We start from the raw sequence: 19,275 nt of genomic DNA on the forward strand, positions 1-19,275 counted from the left end.
GAGGGAGCCAGAGCACCACGAGAGAAACCAAAATGTTTCTTTGTCAATTTAATCCACCTTTGGGAAAACCTTTTTCTTTTCTTTTTTTTTTTTAAAGACCATTCAAAGTTACACAAAAAAGTCACACTGTTTTCTTGCACTTAATAATTTATTCACCTAGCATTTATGCTTGTTCACAGAGAGAGCTTCAGCTACAGTAGTCCTCCAGGTGATACACGGTGCAGGGCCTGTGACAGCACTGTTCCACTATCCCTCTCTTCATCTTCATCACCTTCTCTTTTAATGGATCAGCTTCCACTACCTCATAATCCGCTAGATTTGAGAGCAAAACTGAGAGGATAGGTGAACACTTATCAATTCTTCAGTTATGATAAGCAATTTATTATCAGTTTTGATACACTTGCATGACTACCAGTAAAATTTTGGACTCTAAAGTCTTAAGTTTGAATGCTTAAAATTAGTTTTCAAACAAACAAATTGGACTGGATAGTGCAGGTAAATCAGCAATTCTGTTTAAAATCATCCTAGGTGGGTACGTCATGAATTTGGTTGAAGCTAAATATGATAGTTTTGATTTGTTTGAACATTTTGGGTTCTACATAATCCTGTACTCCCATTTGTGTATATAGTGTTTATTTTTTTTTTAACTGTCACTCTAAAATATGGAAAATAGTAATAATAAAGAATGAGTAGGTGTGTCCAAAGTTTTGACTGATAGTGCATGTACATCTAGTTTAAACACAGAATCCTCACACAACAAAGCCTCCAGGTCCCTCTTGTTTCTGTTGGAGTAAAAGAAGCCCTTAGGCCCACAGATTAGGTAAAGCGCATCCACCAGGTTAGAGCCACAGAGGTGCTGTGATGGGGTAGCGACTGATCCAGGCAGGAAAGCTAGCAGCAGGATTATTGCTGCTGCCTGTAGCAACAGGACCATGATGGGCAGAAGCTGTGGAAACAGGCATGTACAAACTGTCCGGAATACTGCAGAGGTGAAGAAATTATATAATTATGTATGAATGGAGTGCAAATGCTTTTGGTTAAGTTAATGCTAAGTTGTAAAATAGCAAAGATTTGGTTGTTTAGAGTTTTTGTGAGCCAGAAGAGGAACAAAAGTGTGTTTGGTTTCCCACTTACCTTCCCAGATAGAGCAGTCAATCAGAAGTGGTTGAGACTGAGACCGACTTTGACCCCTTATATAGCTTCCCATTGCCAGGGCCATTGCTCTTGATGGCATCAGCGGAAAAACAAAAGTTCTTGTGTAATGACATGACTCCTTATGCATGTCATCTTGCTAAGAAGTATTAGGAACAGAAGGCCACCAGATAATTGTAATGGGCTTTATTATGTTCAGATTAAAATGTACAGGTCAGGAGTGCATCTCGGTTCAAAAGTATAATTTGTTCATCCTATCTTGCAGAATGATTTATTAATGAGTGTTTTGAAAAAAGTGGTGACTAACTAAATCAGGCAACATGATGCAGGAACTTGTTGACAAATGAGAGCAGGAAGTAGTTTTCAGAAATGTTAGATTTGTGAGGAACTATGATGAAGTGGGAATTTTGAAAGGAGAGAGGCAGGCGAGGTGTCTGGTGGTGTCTAAAGCAGCACAAGGGCTTCTGCAAAAGCGACTCCTGTGGGGGAAAAGTGTGAAATTGCAGTTGAAGAGCAACAGCATCTTCACCTTTTAAGTTTCTTCAAATGTTAATGCCAAGGCACACATAGAGGACTGGTCTAAGTGAACCCCTGAGGTAATGCGATGCTATCTTTCAGTTTTGCCTTCAACAGAGAGGCATCTGCATGTCACAAGGCCGTTATCAGGGGACTGTGAATAGAGCTTTAATCAGATTTTTAATGGATTACCATTTTACACCAGCAACGCAGATGCCCTTGAAATGAAAATGTAATTGGAGGTTAAAGGAATATTCTAAAAGCCCTGAAGAAGTCCTTACAATGAAAGGACCTTACAGTAAAAAGCAGCACCCACTAATCCTAATGAACCTACCTTATATTGATAAATGAATATTGGCTATCCATGAGGGATGTACCACCTATATATATATATATATATCTCAGTACTGTGCGAAGGTTTTAGGCACTTGTGAAAATGTTTCATAGAGAACATTTCTTAAACATTAATGCCATAAATAGTTTTCATTTATCAATTAAGTCCAGTAAACATAAAAAAAGATAAATCAATATTTGGTGTGATTGCATTTGCCTTCAAAACAGCACCAATTCTTCTGGGGACACCTGGACAGAGTTTTCGTAGTTGTTGGCAGATAGGATGTTCCAAGCTTCTTGGAGAATTCGTCACAGTTCTTCTATATATTTAGGTCTCAATTGCTTCTGTCTCTTCATGTAATGCCAGACTGGCTCCATGTTCAGTGGGGGGCTCTATGGGGGCCATGCCAACTGTTACAGGGCTCACTGTTCTTCTATTTTATTTGCAAAAGGAATGTTTGGAAGTCTAAAATGTATATTTCCTATTGACACACTAAAGCTGAAGATATAAATAACCATCTAAAGACAAATGTTTTTGTAAAAAAATCTTATGTGCCTAAAATGTTTGCACAGTACTGTATACAGTATATACACTGATATCGACAGTCAGTAGTAGAAATCATAATACAAACATATCTGAATGCAAAATGTTAACCAACAGTGTTTGGTGTAAACAGATTACAAAGTAATTAGTTACTGTAATTGAATTAGTTTTTAAATAAAAAATAAAAAGTAGTGTAACCTGATTCTTATTGGTCAACAGGGTTGGGTAAGTTACTCAAAAAGCAGTTCACAACAAATCACTAATTACTTCTGTAAAATTGTAATCAGATTACTTTACTGATTGCTTCATTGAAATAGTAAATTTTAATATTTAGATTACAGACTTTCAAATATGTTAATTACTTATTACTTTGGTTGCACATTTTAAAAAATATAATTATTTATGTAGAATTTAAAACACGTCTGTACAGTGACAGCTGAAGTGTGTATGCACCCTAATGAGTAATTGTATGGAAGAAACGTGTGGCGATGAGTGTATGACTTGCATGCTAACTGAGAAAACATATATTATATTGAATTCGTTGAGCAAAAAAAAATAATTCTATGAAAAGTATTTTAGAAAGTAACTTAAGTAATTAGTAATGTAATAACTTTCTCGATAAAGTAATCAGTAAAGCAATATGATTAGAATTTATGGTAACACTTTACAGTAAGGTTCCATTCGTTAACATTACTTAATGCATTAGACATCATGAACTAACAATGAACAATATATTTTTACAGCATTTATTAATCTTTGTTAATGCTAGTTAAAAATACAATTGTTCTTTGTTAGTTCATAGTGCATTAATTAATGTTAACTAATACAACTTTTGATTTCAAAAATGTATTACTATATGTTAAAATTAACATGAACCAAGATTAATAAATTCTGTAAAAGTATTGTTCATTGTTAGTTCATGTTAAGTAATCTTGTTAACTAATGTTAACAAATGGAACCTTACTGTAAAGTGTTACCCAATTTCAATTAGTCATTTGTTGTAGCCAGAATTATTATTTTATTGCTGTAATGAATACAGATATGATGGCTGATATTATAACTATACTATTTTGGCTATACTGTTTTCTCAAAAATATTCTAAAATCACATTGTACATGCCTCATCAAAACTCTACAATCTTGGCAGAAAAGGTGGAAAACTGTTTTACACTTTTGAAACCTGGCATAGAAAAAGAGTATACTATAAGCTCTGATATTATTATGTTTCATTATTAACCTAATGAGACCCATTTGATTTGTTTAAAAACAATTAGCTGCTAATATTGACTGAGATGGTCACTGACTGTGCATCCATACTGCAGTATTATGAATTCAAACTTCTATTTAAGTAAAGTGCTAGGGCTTGAATGCTGTCCCTGTCTCAAAGTGGTGAAGAGGAATTAAAAATCTGGTTGCACTAAACTTTGTATCTATAACAAGCAAGTTTTATTTAGAGCTGTCTTGTGTCTTCTACACTGACAGGACAGCTTAAGTTAAATAGTATTTTATAGAAAGAGTGTCCAATATAACTCGGGATCGTGCTTCGTCTGAGCACTAGGTCTGTCAGCCTCTAAACAATGACAGGGTCTCCTGGTGTGCGGACACCCTGTCCAAGCAGTGACAGTCTGTAATTCAGAACTGACCTCAGTGCTGACCTACCCCTCGCCCTGCCATTCCACTCCCACTCTAAAACACGGGAGACTGGCATTTGCACTTTCATTGTTCTTTTTTGCTGATTTACGATGGAATATTAAATTGAGAGAGGTGAGAGATCTACTGTGAGGCTGGAATCTGCACCAAAATAGCCCATTAAATTGAGTCTTTTCTCCCAATGCACATGCACTGGTATCCTGCTGGTATCGGGATATGATGAATGTTGCCACAAAATGATGGAGCTAAGTGAGAGGATGAGTTGACAGTTGAGAAAATGGCTAAATGTCTGAGATATGACAAATCCCTACAGAAAAAAACAATGAGCCCAGGCTTTTTCTCTCTTTTATCTCTGTGTAAGAGGCATGGTAGGTAATTGCCCTTTTAGTCCTGAGTTGCAAGAGAGAAAATGGAATATGAACTGCTGGAATTGGGTTTTGTCTCATTTTCTTACTGCTGTGTCATCTTCAGTGTGATCGATGCTGGTGTTAGTGGGCATATTTTCTCCCTGGAGATTGCTTTCAACATTCCTCCACTGAGCTATTCAACTATTATTCTTTTTTGCCATTAAGGAATATTTTCAGGAGCATTTCATGCCAAACATACCCAACAGTGAGCTTTATTCAGAACCTGATAACCTATTTGCAGTCTCTTCACAATTGGCCTTCTATGAACCACCCTTACTGGGAGACGTGTTTGCAGCCAGTATGCTGGACAGAATTGAAAAGTTTTGCCAGGGCTCTGCAGAATGAGTACGTGTTACAGTCTGCGCTGTGAGATATGGAGTGTATCGATCAGAATTTGCCGGAAAAGATGGGGTAATTTTCTCGGCTCAGCTTTGTGGAATGGGGCAGAGAGCAGAATTTTGGTATTATCGGTGCAAGGAAGCAGACTGTTAAGCGACCGCGGAGGTTAATCGCGTGCGCGAGTCATCTCCTCCGCATCCACCGCTAGCGCGTGGGTTAATCGATGCAGGAGGATCGGCCTCCAGGGGTCTGTCGTGCTGTGCTCGTGCTCTCAGAGATTAAACCTGCTCAGAGCTGTCCATTAACAGTTTAACAGGCCAGCGAGTTTATAAGCACATTACAGAGTGCATTGAGAGTAAATAGGCCTGTCAATAAATAACAAAGACAACAACAATGCAATAATAATAATCTAAACGCAATATTATATATTTTTTAAATGTATAATATTTATTTTGATATTACATAAATAATAAAATAAACAGCGCTTATTGGTCTGTATATCTCTCTAAATATTTGCTTGTACAATGTAGTACTTTCAGTTTGTATGCATCCTCTCAGATCATCTTTAAAGGAAAGAAAACAAACTAATATGCAGGCTATTAAAATACAGCGACGATGCATTCACTCGAAGGTCATATTTACAGTATTTCTACACACACACACACACACACATATATATATATATATATATATATATATATATATATATATATATATATATATACATATTATTAATTTGCATGACTTTCCAGGCCTGGAAATCTCCATTCTAGGCTTTCAATGACCGTGTTGAACCCTTTATTTAAAGGTGCTGTAAGCGAATTTAGCGTTCTGAAGCTTAAACGTTACTGAGCAGTTGAATTAGCCACGCCCCTCATTCCAAAACCCCGCCCTCCAAAGATAATTAAAAGACAAAACCGAGCAAAACAGCAGCATTGCTTGTTGCTGTGTATGTCAAATTCAACAGTGGCACAGTAGCGCCCACAAATGACAAACATTATGAATCACAGCCTCAATGATCCGCTTTAAATACAACATTATGACAAGGAGCAAAATGATTGACAGGTGAAAAGCATCAATGACGCACATTTTTGTTTGCTGTTTACAAAGTCTACAGCTGTCACAGAGACGGGTGAAGTATCTCAGGATACTTATTTCATTAATATCTTTAAGGAAGTAGGACAATTTTTGAATAATTTTCCATTACAGCACCTTTAAGACTTTGAGCTTCGATGATAGGCTAATTAACACTACAATTTGACACCTATATAGTGCACTACATGCGAGCGATCCCGCCACTCGAATAACTTCACATCCGGGACTTTTCAAAATGTGCGCCTTAAGTTCGGTGAGCTCAATGTTTTGATTAGCTTTTTAAACAACTGATGTTTTTCAGTTCTATTTACAAAAAAAGTCAGCATGAATTAAACCTCATTGATCTTGCCCATACCTCTTTATCTTTACGTTTGCAACCCTCCAGTCAAGTCTAAGCCTGTGTTTTGGAACATGTGCAAATAGTATATGTGGGTTGACTTTGCTATGTCCCAAGTCAACTGATTCTGACAAACCTCCCTTTGGTGAAGTATGGGGATGTCCTTAAAGGTAAAAAATATTCATAAATAAAGCAAATACTGCAATACTGTTTTTTTAAAATAGTCTTTTAAGGCTAGTCTAGAGTAATTATAATTAACTTTATAAAAAAAAAAAAAAAAAAATTGGTATGCCCCATTTTAGTCAGGGAGTGAATACGAGGTAGATGAAAGAAATGGTAAGTCCAGAAATTCTCCAATAATATTAAAAAATTCCACAGCAGTACAGATCAGGATGACAGATAAAAAATGAAAAGAATCTTCTTTTCATTCCTCAAGAACCTTCCCCCTTTCCCGCCTTGTTGTATCTCAGTTTGTACTACAACTACCGGTGTGTAGTAGGTCTATTGTGTTCACTACACATAAAACAAACTGCAGCAGACACTTGTTACAGTTGCAATCGAACCCCCCCCATGACAGTATGGATTTACAATGGTAAGCTTTTCTGATGACCCAGAATTTTTAAACTTTTGTAAATCTATATCAGTTGAGTGACACATTCAAAGTCATAGTGTTAATATGTAACCTAATATTTCTAAATAACAGGATTTTTTAAAATTACAGCCATGTCATAATTATTCAACCCCTATTGCATGTAGCGGTTTCTTAAATATGTAAGGCTACACAAGTAATTGTTTTAAAACAAAATTAAGTCATCAATCTGCAATGGCACTTATTTAAGCTTTAACATTTAAGTTTAGCGTTGTAAGCAAAAATGTATTTCTATGCAAAAAATGCAATTAAAAATAAACTGTCTCAAAAGCTAATAGAGGAGATTATTTCATTACACAAGAAAGGTCATGGCTAAAACTACATTTCCAAGGCACTTCAATTTCCAATAGACAAAGTTGGCAGCACCATTCATACATTTTTTTTAAATATGGTACAACAGCAACCTTCTTGTGGTGTGGAAGAAAGCAAAACTTCACCAAGGGAAATGTTGACTTGAATATTCAAGAAGAAGGTTTTATAGACGTATGACACTAAACTGAAAATGAGTTTTAGACCCATGGGTCAGCAGTACGTCTGGAGTAAGATGACAAGAATGACACCATCCTCACAGTCAAGCATGGAGGTGGGTCAGTCCTGTTATGGGTGTGTTTTGTGACTGCAGGAAACGGCTATCCTGACTATGTTACTGACTCCATGGATTCTTTCAGGTATCAGGCCATTTTGGCATGAAAAATGTGATGCCTTCAGTGTGTAAATTGAAGCTCGGTGATCACTGGACTTTCCAGCAAGACAATAACACCAAGGATACATCCAAGTTGTCCAAAATCTGGTTCAGGGATAGGTCGTGGAATGTCCTTAAATGGCCCTTTCAGTCCATCATTAAAATCCCATTGCAAACCTTTGTTGGGATTTCAAGGAAGCAGTGGCAGCACAGAAACCAAAGAATGTCAATGAGCTGGAAGCTTTTGCTCGTGAGAAATGTGTAAAAAATTCTAATAGAGAGGTGTCCGAAGCCTGAGAACACTTACCTGAAACATGTATTTGCTGTTATTAAGGATAAAGGATGCTCCACAAATGATTGACTTTGGGGGTTGAATATTTTTGACATGACATTTGTGGAGAGAATTAGTTATTTTTTATTGTAAAATTTGGGTAAACTGAACTCTTTGTTCTCAAAATCACTCAAATGTGTATTAAAAACTTACTTTGACTGTTTACTGAGGTTTTAGTTGATGTGTTTTAATTCATATCACCAGAATGTATTGCTGGTCAGGGGGGTTGAATAATTTTGATTGCAACTGTACCTGTCTCATTAGATGGTAGAAGCTGTGGTTCGATTCATTTCTCTGTCATTTAAATAGATAAATCGATCTTACCAGCACAGGAACTAAGACTCAATAATGCTAACCTGCCATTTTTATTTCACATGTACAGTACATGGCTGCAGTGAGAGTATTGACATGGAATCACAGAGCCAAGACACCGCGTATACTTGAACATCAAGCCAGATTATCCTGCATGGAACAGTCAGATAAACTCCGTAAGTAAGCTCCTACAATCATTAGGATTCCTGAAGTTGACACGTCGGACCAGAGTATTTACATTTTGGGAAGTCTTATATATGTGAGGTAACGATCTGTAGAAATATTATTACAGACTATTATTACCTCACAACCTCACTTATATATATATATATATATGACTTACTTACGGTTGCCTCTGCGCATTTAACTAGGATATGTGGAAGTATTTTAACAGCAAAAAAAAAAAAAAAAAAAAAAAACCCACACATTTCATCTTTAAATTCCCATGCTTTAATGTTAACCACCCTTTATATACAGTAATGGAAAGATTATCTTTGAGGTGTATAGAGTACAATAGATACATTCTTTTAAATTCGTCAACAATAAGGTATGTGCAGCTGATTGATTACCATATTTATATCAGAATGGCCAATAAACTACAGTGTTTTATGAACTATTGGCTTGAGGCTTTTGGCACAGTCTCATGTCTGGCTGTCTAGCTGGGGCCATTAGCTGGCGATCATTTGTTTGCGTTCGTGTAGTGCGGCAAGAGCCTGAGCTAACTTCAGTCGAATGCTAATGAAGTAAGGATTCTTTGATGTGTTGATGAGGGCCACTCTGTGTGTGAAATAAGACTCTGATTTTGCAAAGGCACATGGAGGAGTCCTTCCATTCGAATCTTCTCCACAGGGGGCCAAATAGAACCGTGAACCAAATCCCATTGTAGGCATAGTGCAAGATGAAATTATCCCTTCAAGCTTCACACCCTCATTGTTTGACATCTATGTTTTAAATTTGCAAGGGAGAGAAACAGTCTGCGCTACCTGTGGGGCTCCCAAGCCCTGCTGTTTTGTAATTTCTCAAATTAAATCCTTTTGCAACTCATCTTGCATCTGACTGAGGCAATGTCAAGGTTAAAAGAGGGCCGCAATGTCTTTTGCTTTTTTATGTTATTTAAAAAAAAATCTATCTCCCTCTTATCTGTCTTGTTTTCCAAGTGTCATTAACAGTGACCTCATGTGTCAAAGACGTTGTCTGTCTATGCAAAACTGTGACCCTTGGCCACTGAGCCCCTGTTGTTTATCAAATATATAATATAAAGGTAGAAGCAGGCCCGGTACCAGATCAAAATCACTGAGGGTGTTTCTGAAAATAGTGTAAGGGTGCTCTGTATAAAGTGGAGAGTAATGTAATTTTTTTGTTGATGAAATCATGTTTAATACAACCAAAACAATGTAATATTTAATACAGCATTTCGTTTTTTTAAATTTTTTTTTATGTACAAACATTTATAGCTACGTTGAATGCAGCAATCTATGGTGGAAGATGTTAACTAGATCTAAAGTCAGTTTTTGCTTTTCACTAATAATTAAGGTTTATCAGGGCCACTTTATCCTGGAACAGAAATTGAAAGCAACAGGTGGTGAATTGAGTGAAAATTACACTACAAATTCTCTATGCACGAGCAGAGGTCTAAAAGGAATATTCAAGCTCAATCGACAGCATTTGTGACATAACATTGATTACTACAACAATTAATGTCGACTTGTCCCTCCTTTTCTTTTAAAAAAGCAAAAATCTGGGTTACAGTGAGGCACTTACAAAGGAAGTGAATGGGGCCAACCCGTAAATGTTAAAATACACACTATTTCAAAAGTAAAGGGCAATTCAAGCGTCATGGATGTGACATTTGCAGTGAAAATGTGAAATGTAACTTCATATATAAAGTACTCATTACAAGAATATCAAACAATTTATATGTACTGTATAATCATAGACCCCTGCAGATCAGAAAAGTTTCGGTCTAGACAAGTTTTTTTTTCCAGTTTACACCAATCAGCCACAACATTAAAACCACCTGCCTAATATTGTGTAGGTCCCCCTAGTGCCGCAAAAACAGTGCCAACCCGCATCTCAGAAGAGCATTCTGAGATGATATTCTTCTCACCACAATTGTACAAAAATTGTACAGGGCGGATATCTGAGTTACCGTAGACTTTGTCGGTTTGAACCAATCTGCTGTCGATTTAGCTTAACTTGTATTGAACCCGGAATATTCTTTTAACCAATCAAATGCTCATGTGTACGTTGGAGGCATGAAAGCAGACTGCTGTGACTGCAAATTAGGATACACCATTATTTTACAATATCATACACGTTTATAAATTTTGATGCAGGAATTGTGTGTGTGGTGTGTGTGTGTGTGTGTGTGTGTTGTATTCACCAGAATTTAAAGAAATCTTTTTTGCCAATATATAGGCTCACATATTCAATTGAAGGTGCTCTAACATTGCCAGTGTACAGTATTATTAAGCTTACATATTCATTTGAGGGTGCTCTAACATGCTTGGCACCCTCAAGCTCTCCCATAGAACCGGGCCTGGGTGATTTCTTTTTTTTTTTTTTTTTTAATACATTTTTTTTTTTTTTTTTTACTTTTCTCTCAATTTGGAATGCCCAATTCCCACTACTTAGTAGGTCCTCGTGGTGGCATGGTTACTCACCTCAATCCGGGTGGCTGAGGACAAGTCTCAGTTGCCTCTGCTTCTGAGACAGTCAATCCGCACATCTTATCACGTGGCTCGCTGTGCATGACACTGCGGAGTCTCGCAGCATGTGGAGGCTCATGCTACTCTCCGCGATCCACGCACAACTTACCACGTGCCCCATTGAGAGCGAGAACCACTAATCGCGACCACGGGGAAGTTACCCCATTTGACTCTACCCTCTCTAGCAACCGGGCCAATTTGGTTGCTTAGGAGACCTGGCTGGAGTCACACAGCACGCCCTGGATTCTAACTAGCAACTCCAGGGGTGGTAGTCAGCGTCAGTACTCGCTGAGCTACCCAGGCCCCCATAGAAGCATGATTCGAACAAAAACTCATCAGTTACACTCATTAAGGGAAGCTTATTCAAGGAAGGATTTCAGAGGAAGATCAAAGCTATGTCCCGTTCTGTCAGCACCTCTGACCCCCTGTCTCTTCAGCTAACCGGGTTTGTGTGGGTGAATGAATGAGTGATGCATGTAGCAGGTGCGCTCTGCCTCTCCTCGATCACGACCTGGTAATGAGATTTTAAGGACTGCTCGTAATGATGGAGGGGCTTTGATATTAAAATCAACACCAGCTAACTTGCCTGGAACTGGATGCAATACATAGCGATTTAATTCCTCTGATCCCCGGTGAAATTTTAAAAGGTACTCGCTCCTCTTTGAATATAGATATCAGAGTGGGTGGTAGTACTGTTTGAATATGCATGGTATTGTACTTGATAGGTGCAATTTATGTCTGTTAAATTTTAGAGAGGCAAATTGAGTTTATGGAATGTGTTTGGGTAGATTTTGTTTTTTGTGTTTAGAGTACAAAACAACAAGCATGTCACAGCGGACTCTCTTTTTTTTTTATTTTTTTGTTGACTAAAATGTTTCTTAGAATGTTATCAATAGATATGTTTATTTGATATTTTTTGTGTGGGAAGGCTTTATAGTGAAAAATGTGTGATGTTTGGTCCTGGTCTTTTTGACCAGAAGTGTCTGCTGCTTTTTAATAGTAGGTGATTAAGTCCTCCGATTCATGGCCTGTGTGAGAGATATTGCTGACACTGTACTGCCCTTATCCCAAAGCCATGCACCCCTGGTTTGACCCCAGTTAAAATTCTCTCCTATTGCCCCTTGTCAGAGCTGTTTGGTAAGTGTTTTATTTCGCCCCCAAACTCTATGGCAATCTGAAGATTATTTAACTGATTAAAAATTGTGAGTGCATACTTATAATGTAATGCCTATTAAATATATCATAACTCTGTTAGGTCTTAATTTCAACAGGTCATATATCAATATAATTGTGTGTACTAAAATGTTTTTCTATACTTCTCAAGATAACTGTATTTAAATTTTTATAGAATACAGTATTTTGGATTTGTTTTTGTCAGATGCTTTACTGTCATTGGAAATTATAGGTTTATGAATGCATGGTCTGTGATGTTAGTCTAATTATGCCTTATCCTAGTTCTTTGGACCACTGGACAAATTATGACAATGTGTCAGGCAGGCCCTGATCAAAGAGACTAGTCTTCCCAGTCTGTAACTAATTTCAAAGGACTGAGACCCAGGGCAATGAGCTCCATAACTGCTGATCTTGGCGCTTTCCAGGTTTGCAGATCATAAAGTATATATTTTAGAGCTTGCATATGGCAGGTTTCAGTGCTCTCGTGTTCTTATTAATACGATTGCATAAATATGAACACACCAAGGCCACAAGAAACTATGTAGATTGTACTTAAGAATCTAATACTGACCTAAATCACCATATTGTACATGATCCTTGCTTCTACCTTTCTAAAATGACTACTTTGGGGAAACTGAAGCAGTTTTATTATCCTATACTCAAAGTAAAACAAGACTACCATATAAGCAGACATGTTCAAAGTGCAAAGACTTCTGTTGATCTTTGAAGTAATTGCTTTCCATATAAAGACATCTAATATGCTGTGATTTAATCTTTGTGTGCAAACACACAAAAACGCTCTTACCATTAAATAAACAAGGTAACCAGCAGCCCCACAGTTACTAGCAGCTATTTCCTTTAAAAGTGCTCTCTGATTTATTAGAAGATTCTGCACAATAGGAGCTTTAATGAGTTTTATTAATATGTTTTATTTGATGAAACTGGATGAAAGGGGTCATGGTAGTCATTAAACAGATTAATGGTCTATGTTGGGTAAAGAAGATGCAATAAAGCTAAAAGTTAATGCTGTCATAGCTGCAGAAAGAGGCTGATGGCAAAGCAAACCGGGAAGCAACTAATAGATATAATTCAGTAAGGTAATGTCTGATAACCATGGTCAAGATGGATATTGCTTGGCAATATTATGGAGTGTCGAAAGGTGCAGGCACATTTATGTACATTATTTATACCCAGTAATGAACACCATAATGAAAAGTGAACCACATAAATATGAAGCAGGAGTAGATTTTGCCTGATAATCATTGGTACAATTAATGTGTCCCACCAAATTGTCTTGGGCCAGGAGTTTCCTTTTTACCCCACAGTGTAAATATCATGCAAAAACATTAGTTTTAATAAGAGATGTGTGCCTTTGTGGAAATGGTCATCTGAACAGAATTCAGGCATTTAATTGCACAGTATGAAACTTTGAAAAGCACTTTGCTAATGAGCGAGGCGTGTTGAAAGGTCTTGTTTTCAATTGCTGTGTAGCCTGTTACAATTGTATTTCTTTTAATGATAATGCTTGATCCTTGCAAATGGTTAGCATTACCTTCCTATATATAGTGTTTAATTGCCAATCCTGTGAATAGCCCTGCAGTTAGGCTATGTGATAAAACTGTAATTCTTAAATCTGTTTTGTTTTAAAACACTGATGAATACAGTGACAAATTGTAGTTTCAATATGAAAACACTAAACATGAGACATAACGATCTGTAGAAATATTATTACAGACTATTATTACCTCACAAATCTTCCAAAAGGCTGTGTTGCACATTCAGGTGTTGGAGATCTTAGCTTTTGTAAGATTGACTGCAAAGCAGAGTGTTTATCTGTGATGTCCTTTGTCCAAGCAGCCTGAGGTGTGAAAACATGGTTGTCATTTCAGTTGAAGGTAATGTATCAGAGTCTGATTATACCTCTGTATCCAGCATTCTCAAGTCAGAATATATTTGCCTGGGCTTATTTATTTATTTATTTATTTATTTGTTTCTGTTCTCTTTTCCTGTGCACTGCACATCTCATGTCATGGATGAATGGGCTTCAACAACAGCTGCTAACGCTCACACAGATTACACAATATATAGAATGCATCTTGGTCTGCAAAAATGACATGTACTTTTCCAGTCTGTTATCATTTCAAGGGTCTAGAGCCAAAGAGACATAAATGCAACTGAAAAGTGAATTGGTCTTACACCCATTATTGCTCTTAACCCTTAAAGGGTAGTCAACCCCCCCCCCCCCCAAAAAATAAATAAATCATCATTTACTCACGCTTATGCCCTCCCAGATGTGCATGACTTCTCTTTCTTCAGCAGAATGCAAGTGAAGATTTTGAGAAGAATATCTGTTTTTATTAGTGTTTTTTTTTTTACATCTGAAAGCCACATGTGGTGCTTGTTTAGTTTGAAAGTGAAAGTGAATGTTGAGATTTAGAGTAAAAAAAAAGGACTTATTTTTATCTGTTTCTCACCTACACCTATCAAATCGCTTCTGAATATATGGATTTAACAACTGGAGTTGTATGGATTACTTTTATGTTTCTTTTTGATTTTTGGAGCTACAAATGTCTGGTCACCATTCACTTGCATTGTATGGACCTACAGAGCTGAAATATTCTTCTAAGAATCACTGTTTGTGTTCTTGTTCTGCTAAAGAATGAAAGTCATACACATCTGAGATGGCATGAAGGTGAGTAAATAATGAGAGAATTTTTCATTGTTGGGTGAACTATCCCTTCAAAGCAACTAAGTGCTCACATAAAGTGACTCCAAAAAGTATTTAGAGAATGTTTGACCCTTAATGCTGCTTTCACATGCTATCGGAATTATTGTAAATACGAGTGTCCCACTTGGAAGTTGCACATGAATGACCCCTCAAGTCATAATTATAACTGGGAAACTCAAAGATCATTTTGATACCTGAGTTTCCAAGATGGGAGGAGTTGTAGACTTTCAACATGGTGGAGGAGAGTACAATTTCTGTAGGTTTTTGTTTTATTAATTTTTCTAAATACAGCTAAATGTTAGTGCTTGCTGTTTTGGTCATATTCATTTATGTATATCAGCAACAATTTGATGCATGTTGTACATTTGTACACTATGAAAATAGCTTGTATTTGACCAAAATTCCTTTATGGTCAGCAATCTAATGGAGTAATATGTATTATGTTGTCAAAATAAAAGTTACTAAAAAAATATGTATGACTGAACCTGGTGTTGTCTATGTTTCCTGTTCTTTCCAACAACAAAGCACTTGAACGTGACGTAATGAGGCAGCATTAGCCACATGTTTAAAGTTCATTGCATCAAATACAAAATATCAAACCCCGTGGCATTTGCAAACATATTATGTTAGACATTTTCTAAGAAGCACTTCACTTTTCTTAGCCAATTTTGTAGTAACCTTTAACCAACTAGTCTCAAGGTCATTTTTAGTGGATGTCTGCACTCAGTTCCCCATTAAATGTCCTATATATCAGTTTATTTAATTCCTTTGCTCATAGTGTACTTGTGCTATCTTTCTTAAATAAATGACACTTGGTTTGATATATTATTGTATATAATACAAATTCATTCATTTTAATTGTGGCTTGAGTGTCCAAATACTTTTTGGGGCCATGGTATTAAAACCTTTTTTTCTTTTCTTTTCAAGTACACACATGGATTAAACATTTAAGACCCACTGTCTCTCCGTCTTCATAATGCAGTTTGTGTTTCTCTGTCGGTTCTCTCCATCCTGTCACATGGGGTCAAATATATATTAGTCTGTAGGTTACAACTCCCCCAGGGGAGATCGTGGGAGATATCAATCTGAACATGGCATTATAAGTGTCAAAATATCTATAAGAATAAGACAGCAATTTAGACAGGTCTGGAGATAATACACCACCATTGCCTTGACATAAAATGATTTATTTGAAAAACCATCAACCTTGTCAATGGCTTGGCTATGAAAACAATAGAGGAAATGAAACAAACATGTCACTGGTAATAGATTTTCCCTTTACTGCAAAATGACAATGGTGGTTGGGGGATGGCGAGCGTTGAATCGATTTGCAATCCCTGATCTTCCTCTACACCTGGTGTTTAGGTGCGAGTCACCAGGCGGACTGCTTTCGGGCTGCACCCTGTCATTTCTGTGAGTGTCACAGGCTGTTATATGTGAATATGAATTCCCCACGTCCTGCTTTGCAGCTCTGAATGCCCATAAACACTGTCTGGCAGCCCACAGTCTGATTCATTATCTCAGAGCAAAGAGCAAAAGCGACCGTCTCGCTGCTCCCAGAGTCAATCTTGACTCCAAACAGCCGCTTTCACCTGACCCACTGGGGAAAAGCCCAGTCACAGGTTACACAGACAGCATTCTATGGCAGGAGAGATACAGAGAATGGCATGTGAGGTGTCAGCATTTTAAATTGGTAATTATACACATATTATTTCCAAAATGGTAAATGTAGAATATTCAGATTGCATGAATATGTGAGCAGAAATCAACCACACTGGAAAATGCAATTACAGATAGCAGTGAGATTCTTGTATTGCACTGTTTAATGATAACATTTTCAACCTTCTCTTTACTTACTAGGGTGGTTCACATAAAAATTAAAATTCAGTCATCACCGGTGCTTTTCTGTCATCAACTTGCATCATCACAAACGTACACATGATGGAAAGCACGACGCGGGTCGCTATATTTGTGTGTTTGTTATTCATTTTCTGTCATTATGTACACCAGAGTGAACGACACTTGTGCCTCTGTGCTTCGCACGCTGTATTTCAGCAGTTGTACATGCCCAGGGTAAGGAGACTCTATCTGATGCTCACAAACAGTCTTTTTTTTGAAGAGAATCTTTTTTGCTGGTTGCACACTCACTCACTCACATATATAAAAGGCACCTCACCTTTTCTGTGTCCTGCAACGTTTCCCCGCCACTCATGATGCACGTGTGTGTGTTTGTTTTTGTGCAACTGATGATGTCATCATGCTTAAATCGGCAAAAATGCATGCGCAAGTCATTTTACTTGCTGAACAAGTGTGGACCCAAGTACAGGTTGCTTTCTCACTCATGCGAACCGTGCCACAGTGCAACCGAATTCAGACCAATTGTTTCTACAGGTTGTCTTGGGTTCGGTACTGCAAAACAGCTTTTACATTACCAACTTTTCATGCGAACCATGCTCTGTTTCAGACTAAACTGCCAGTGTGTAAGCCCCCTTAAAGTCATATTCACTGAAAAAATTGCTTTGACAGCCGTTGTCACCATTTACTTTCATTGGCGATATTGCTATTGCTAGCTCCTTTTCTGTTCCACAGAAGAAAGTTATATGGGCTTGGAATGACACAAGTGTGTGTACATGACCAATTTTTTATTTTTGGTTGAGCTGTTCCTTTAAGCCCTGGCATTGGGCATAATAAGCAGTTTTAAAAAGCGATCACAACAACAGTAGCTTTATTATTGCAAAAAATATCAATCGCAAACATAATTTCATATGTGATAAAGAAATGGAAGATAATGCTTAATGTTCCTCTAAAAACCTGTTGAATGAAGCCAAAAGATGATCACTCCGAAGTATCATTATACAATTATGTCTAATTGAATAGCTTAACCTCATCAGCACATCCTCCATTTCATTTCATATCTAAATACTGTATCATCACTTGGGAGGCAAAGCAACACTGCACTCAGCTTTGATTGTGAGTGGTAATGCTGCATGGTGAATCTTTTCAGCAGTAGGTGGCAGTATGGCAGTACTAGTGTCTCTATGCACCTCTGCTTGCTTAAAGTGCCTTGTTGTATTTGTTTATAGAATGTTGAATGGACTAGTGGGTGCAGTCTGCCTAGGCTTGCAAACAGTCCCACACAAATAGATATATGGACCTGTGACAAGGATTCCAAAGAGAGATAGTGAGAAGATCAATATTTATAGTGCTGCAATGTTCTCTGAATTGAGATTGGGATTTCTTTTTCAATATGTGAAAAGGTGCCTGTGTAGGATTGCTTTAGAGAACCATTTAGCTGCTTCAAGCGACCTATCTTTTTACGACTTATTACATTTTACTCTGCTGATGGTGTACATAGACCGTGATGATCTGGATGCTACATGTAAAGACTATTGGGCAGATGAATAGATCTGTCAATAAATATTCTCTTCCCATTCTTGTCCTTTTTCAACCACTGAAGCCTGGTACAATTATTGTGGTCCATTAAATAAGAGTAGTTATTTGAAAGAAAATTGTTCTTCACTCAATTAAGTAGTGTAAGGTTAGTGAACTCGACATGTTAGGGAGCCATTCTAGCTTGATAACTGAATAGCTCTTGATTGTCCCTTTCAGTAGGATCCTGTTTATAGGCCAGAAATAGAATAGAGAATTATTGAACACCTTTGGGGAAAAGATAAGAGGCAGTGTCCCATTTTAATGAACCAGTTGTGTTGGAGAAAATAATTTAATTGTGCTCCTAAATATTGCATATTGCAACTAGCAGAAATATTAAGAAGCCCAGTCAGGTGAAGACAATACGTTGTCTAAATAGTCATTTTAACAGAATTTCAAAAGAAAACTTTATTAATCAATCACAGTTAGATAGCTGTTTGAAATTAATTAAAGTTTTAACTAGTAATAAAATACTTTTAGCTTTGATGTACAGGCAAGAATGAATCAGCAGAGGAGGACATTAAATAGACTATTTTACTGAGCATCCTTACGTCTTTAGAACTCTGCCTTTTTTATTATACGTATATGTTAAGACCGTCATAAATGTTAATCATTTTACTATGGTTGTGATTATCATGGTCTAGTTAAACAGTAATATTTTTATTTTATTTTAGTATTTATTCTCTCTTACTCTAAGGGATATGTCCATATACAGTAGGGCTGCAACTAACGATTATTTTGATAATCGATTAATCTAACGATTATTAGAATGATTATTCGACGATTATTGCAACATTAATCATTAGCTCTTAACCGATTATTCAGCTTGTGCCCCGCCTTAAAAGGTTGTATTAAACATGCTTACTAACAATAAAGAGGACAAAATCATCT

At 37.0% G+C, this 19,275-nt stretch overlaps 1 protein-coding gene across 2 annotated transcripts; it reads right to left on the reverse strand.

Moving 5' to 3' along the window:
- Window positions 1–18: 18 nt before the first annotated feature.
- insb (preproinsulin b) lies at window positions 19–14,005 on the reverse strand. 2 transcript variants are annotated; one of them, XM_051649774.1, is made up of 3 exons: window positions 13,973–14,005; window positions 754–946; window positions 19–330 (listed from the first exon to the last, which is right to left on the reverse strand). In XM_051649774.1, exons 1-3 carry the CDS (start codon window positions 14,003–14,005, stop codon window positions 188–190), a joined length of 369 nt encoding a protein of 122 aa, XP_051505734.1. In that variant the 3' UTR covers window positions 19–187. The 2 variants fall into 2 exon arrangements, with proteins under 2 accessions (XP_051505734.1, XP_051505735.1); XM_051649775.1 differs by lacking the exon at window positions 13,973–14,005 and adding an exon at window positions 1,135–1,143 and having other exon boundaries at window positions 754–981.
- Between the last annotated feature and the right edge of the window lie 5,270 nt (window positions 14,006–19,275).

The sequence above is a fragment of the Myxocyprinus asiaticus genome, chromosome 22, assembly GCF_019703515.2.
Source record: "Myxocyprinus asiaticus isolate MX2 ecotype Aquarium Trade chromosome 22, UBuf_Myxa_2, whole genome shotgun sequence".
Classification (NCBI taxonomy): Eukaryota; Metazoa; Chordata; class Actinopteri; order Cypriniformes; family Catostomidae; genus Myxocyprinus; species Myxocyprinus asiaticus.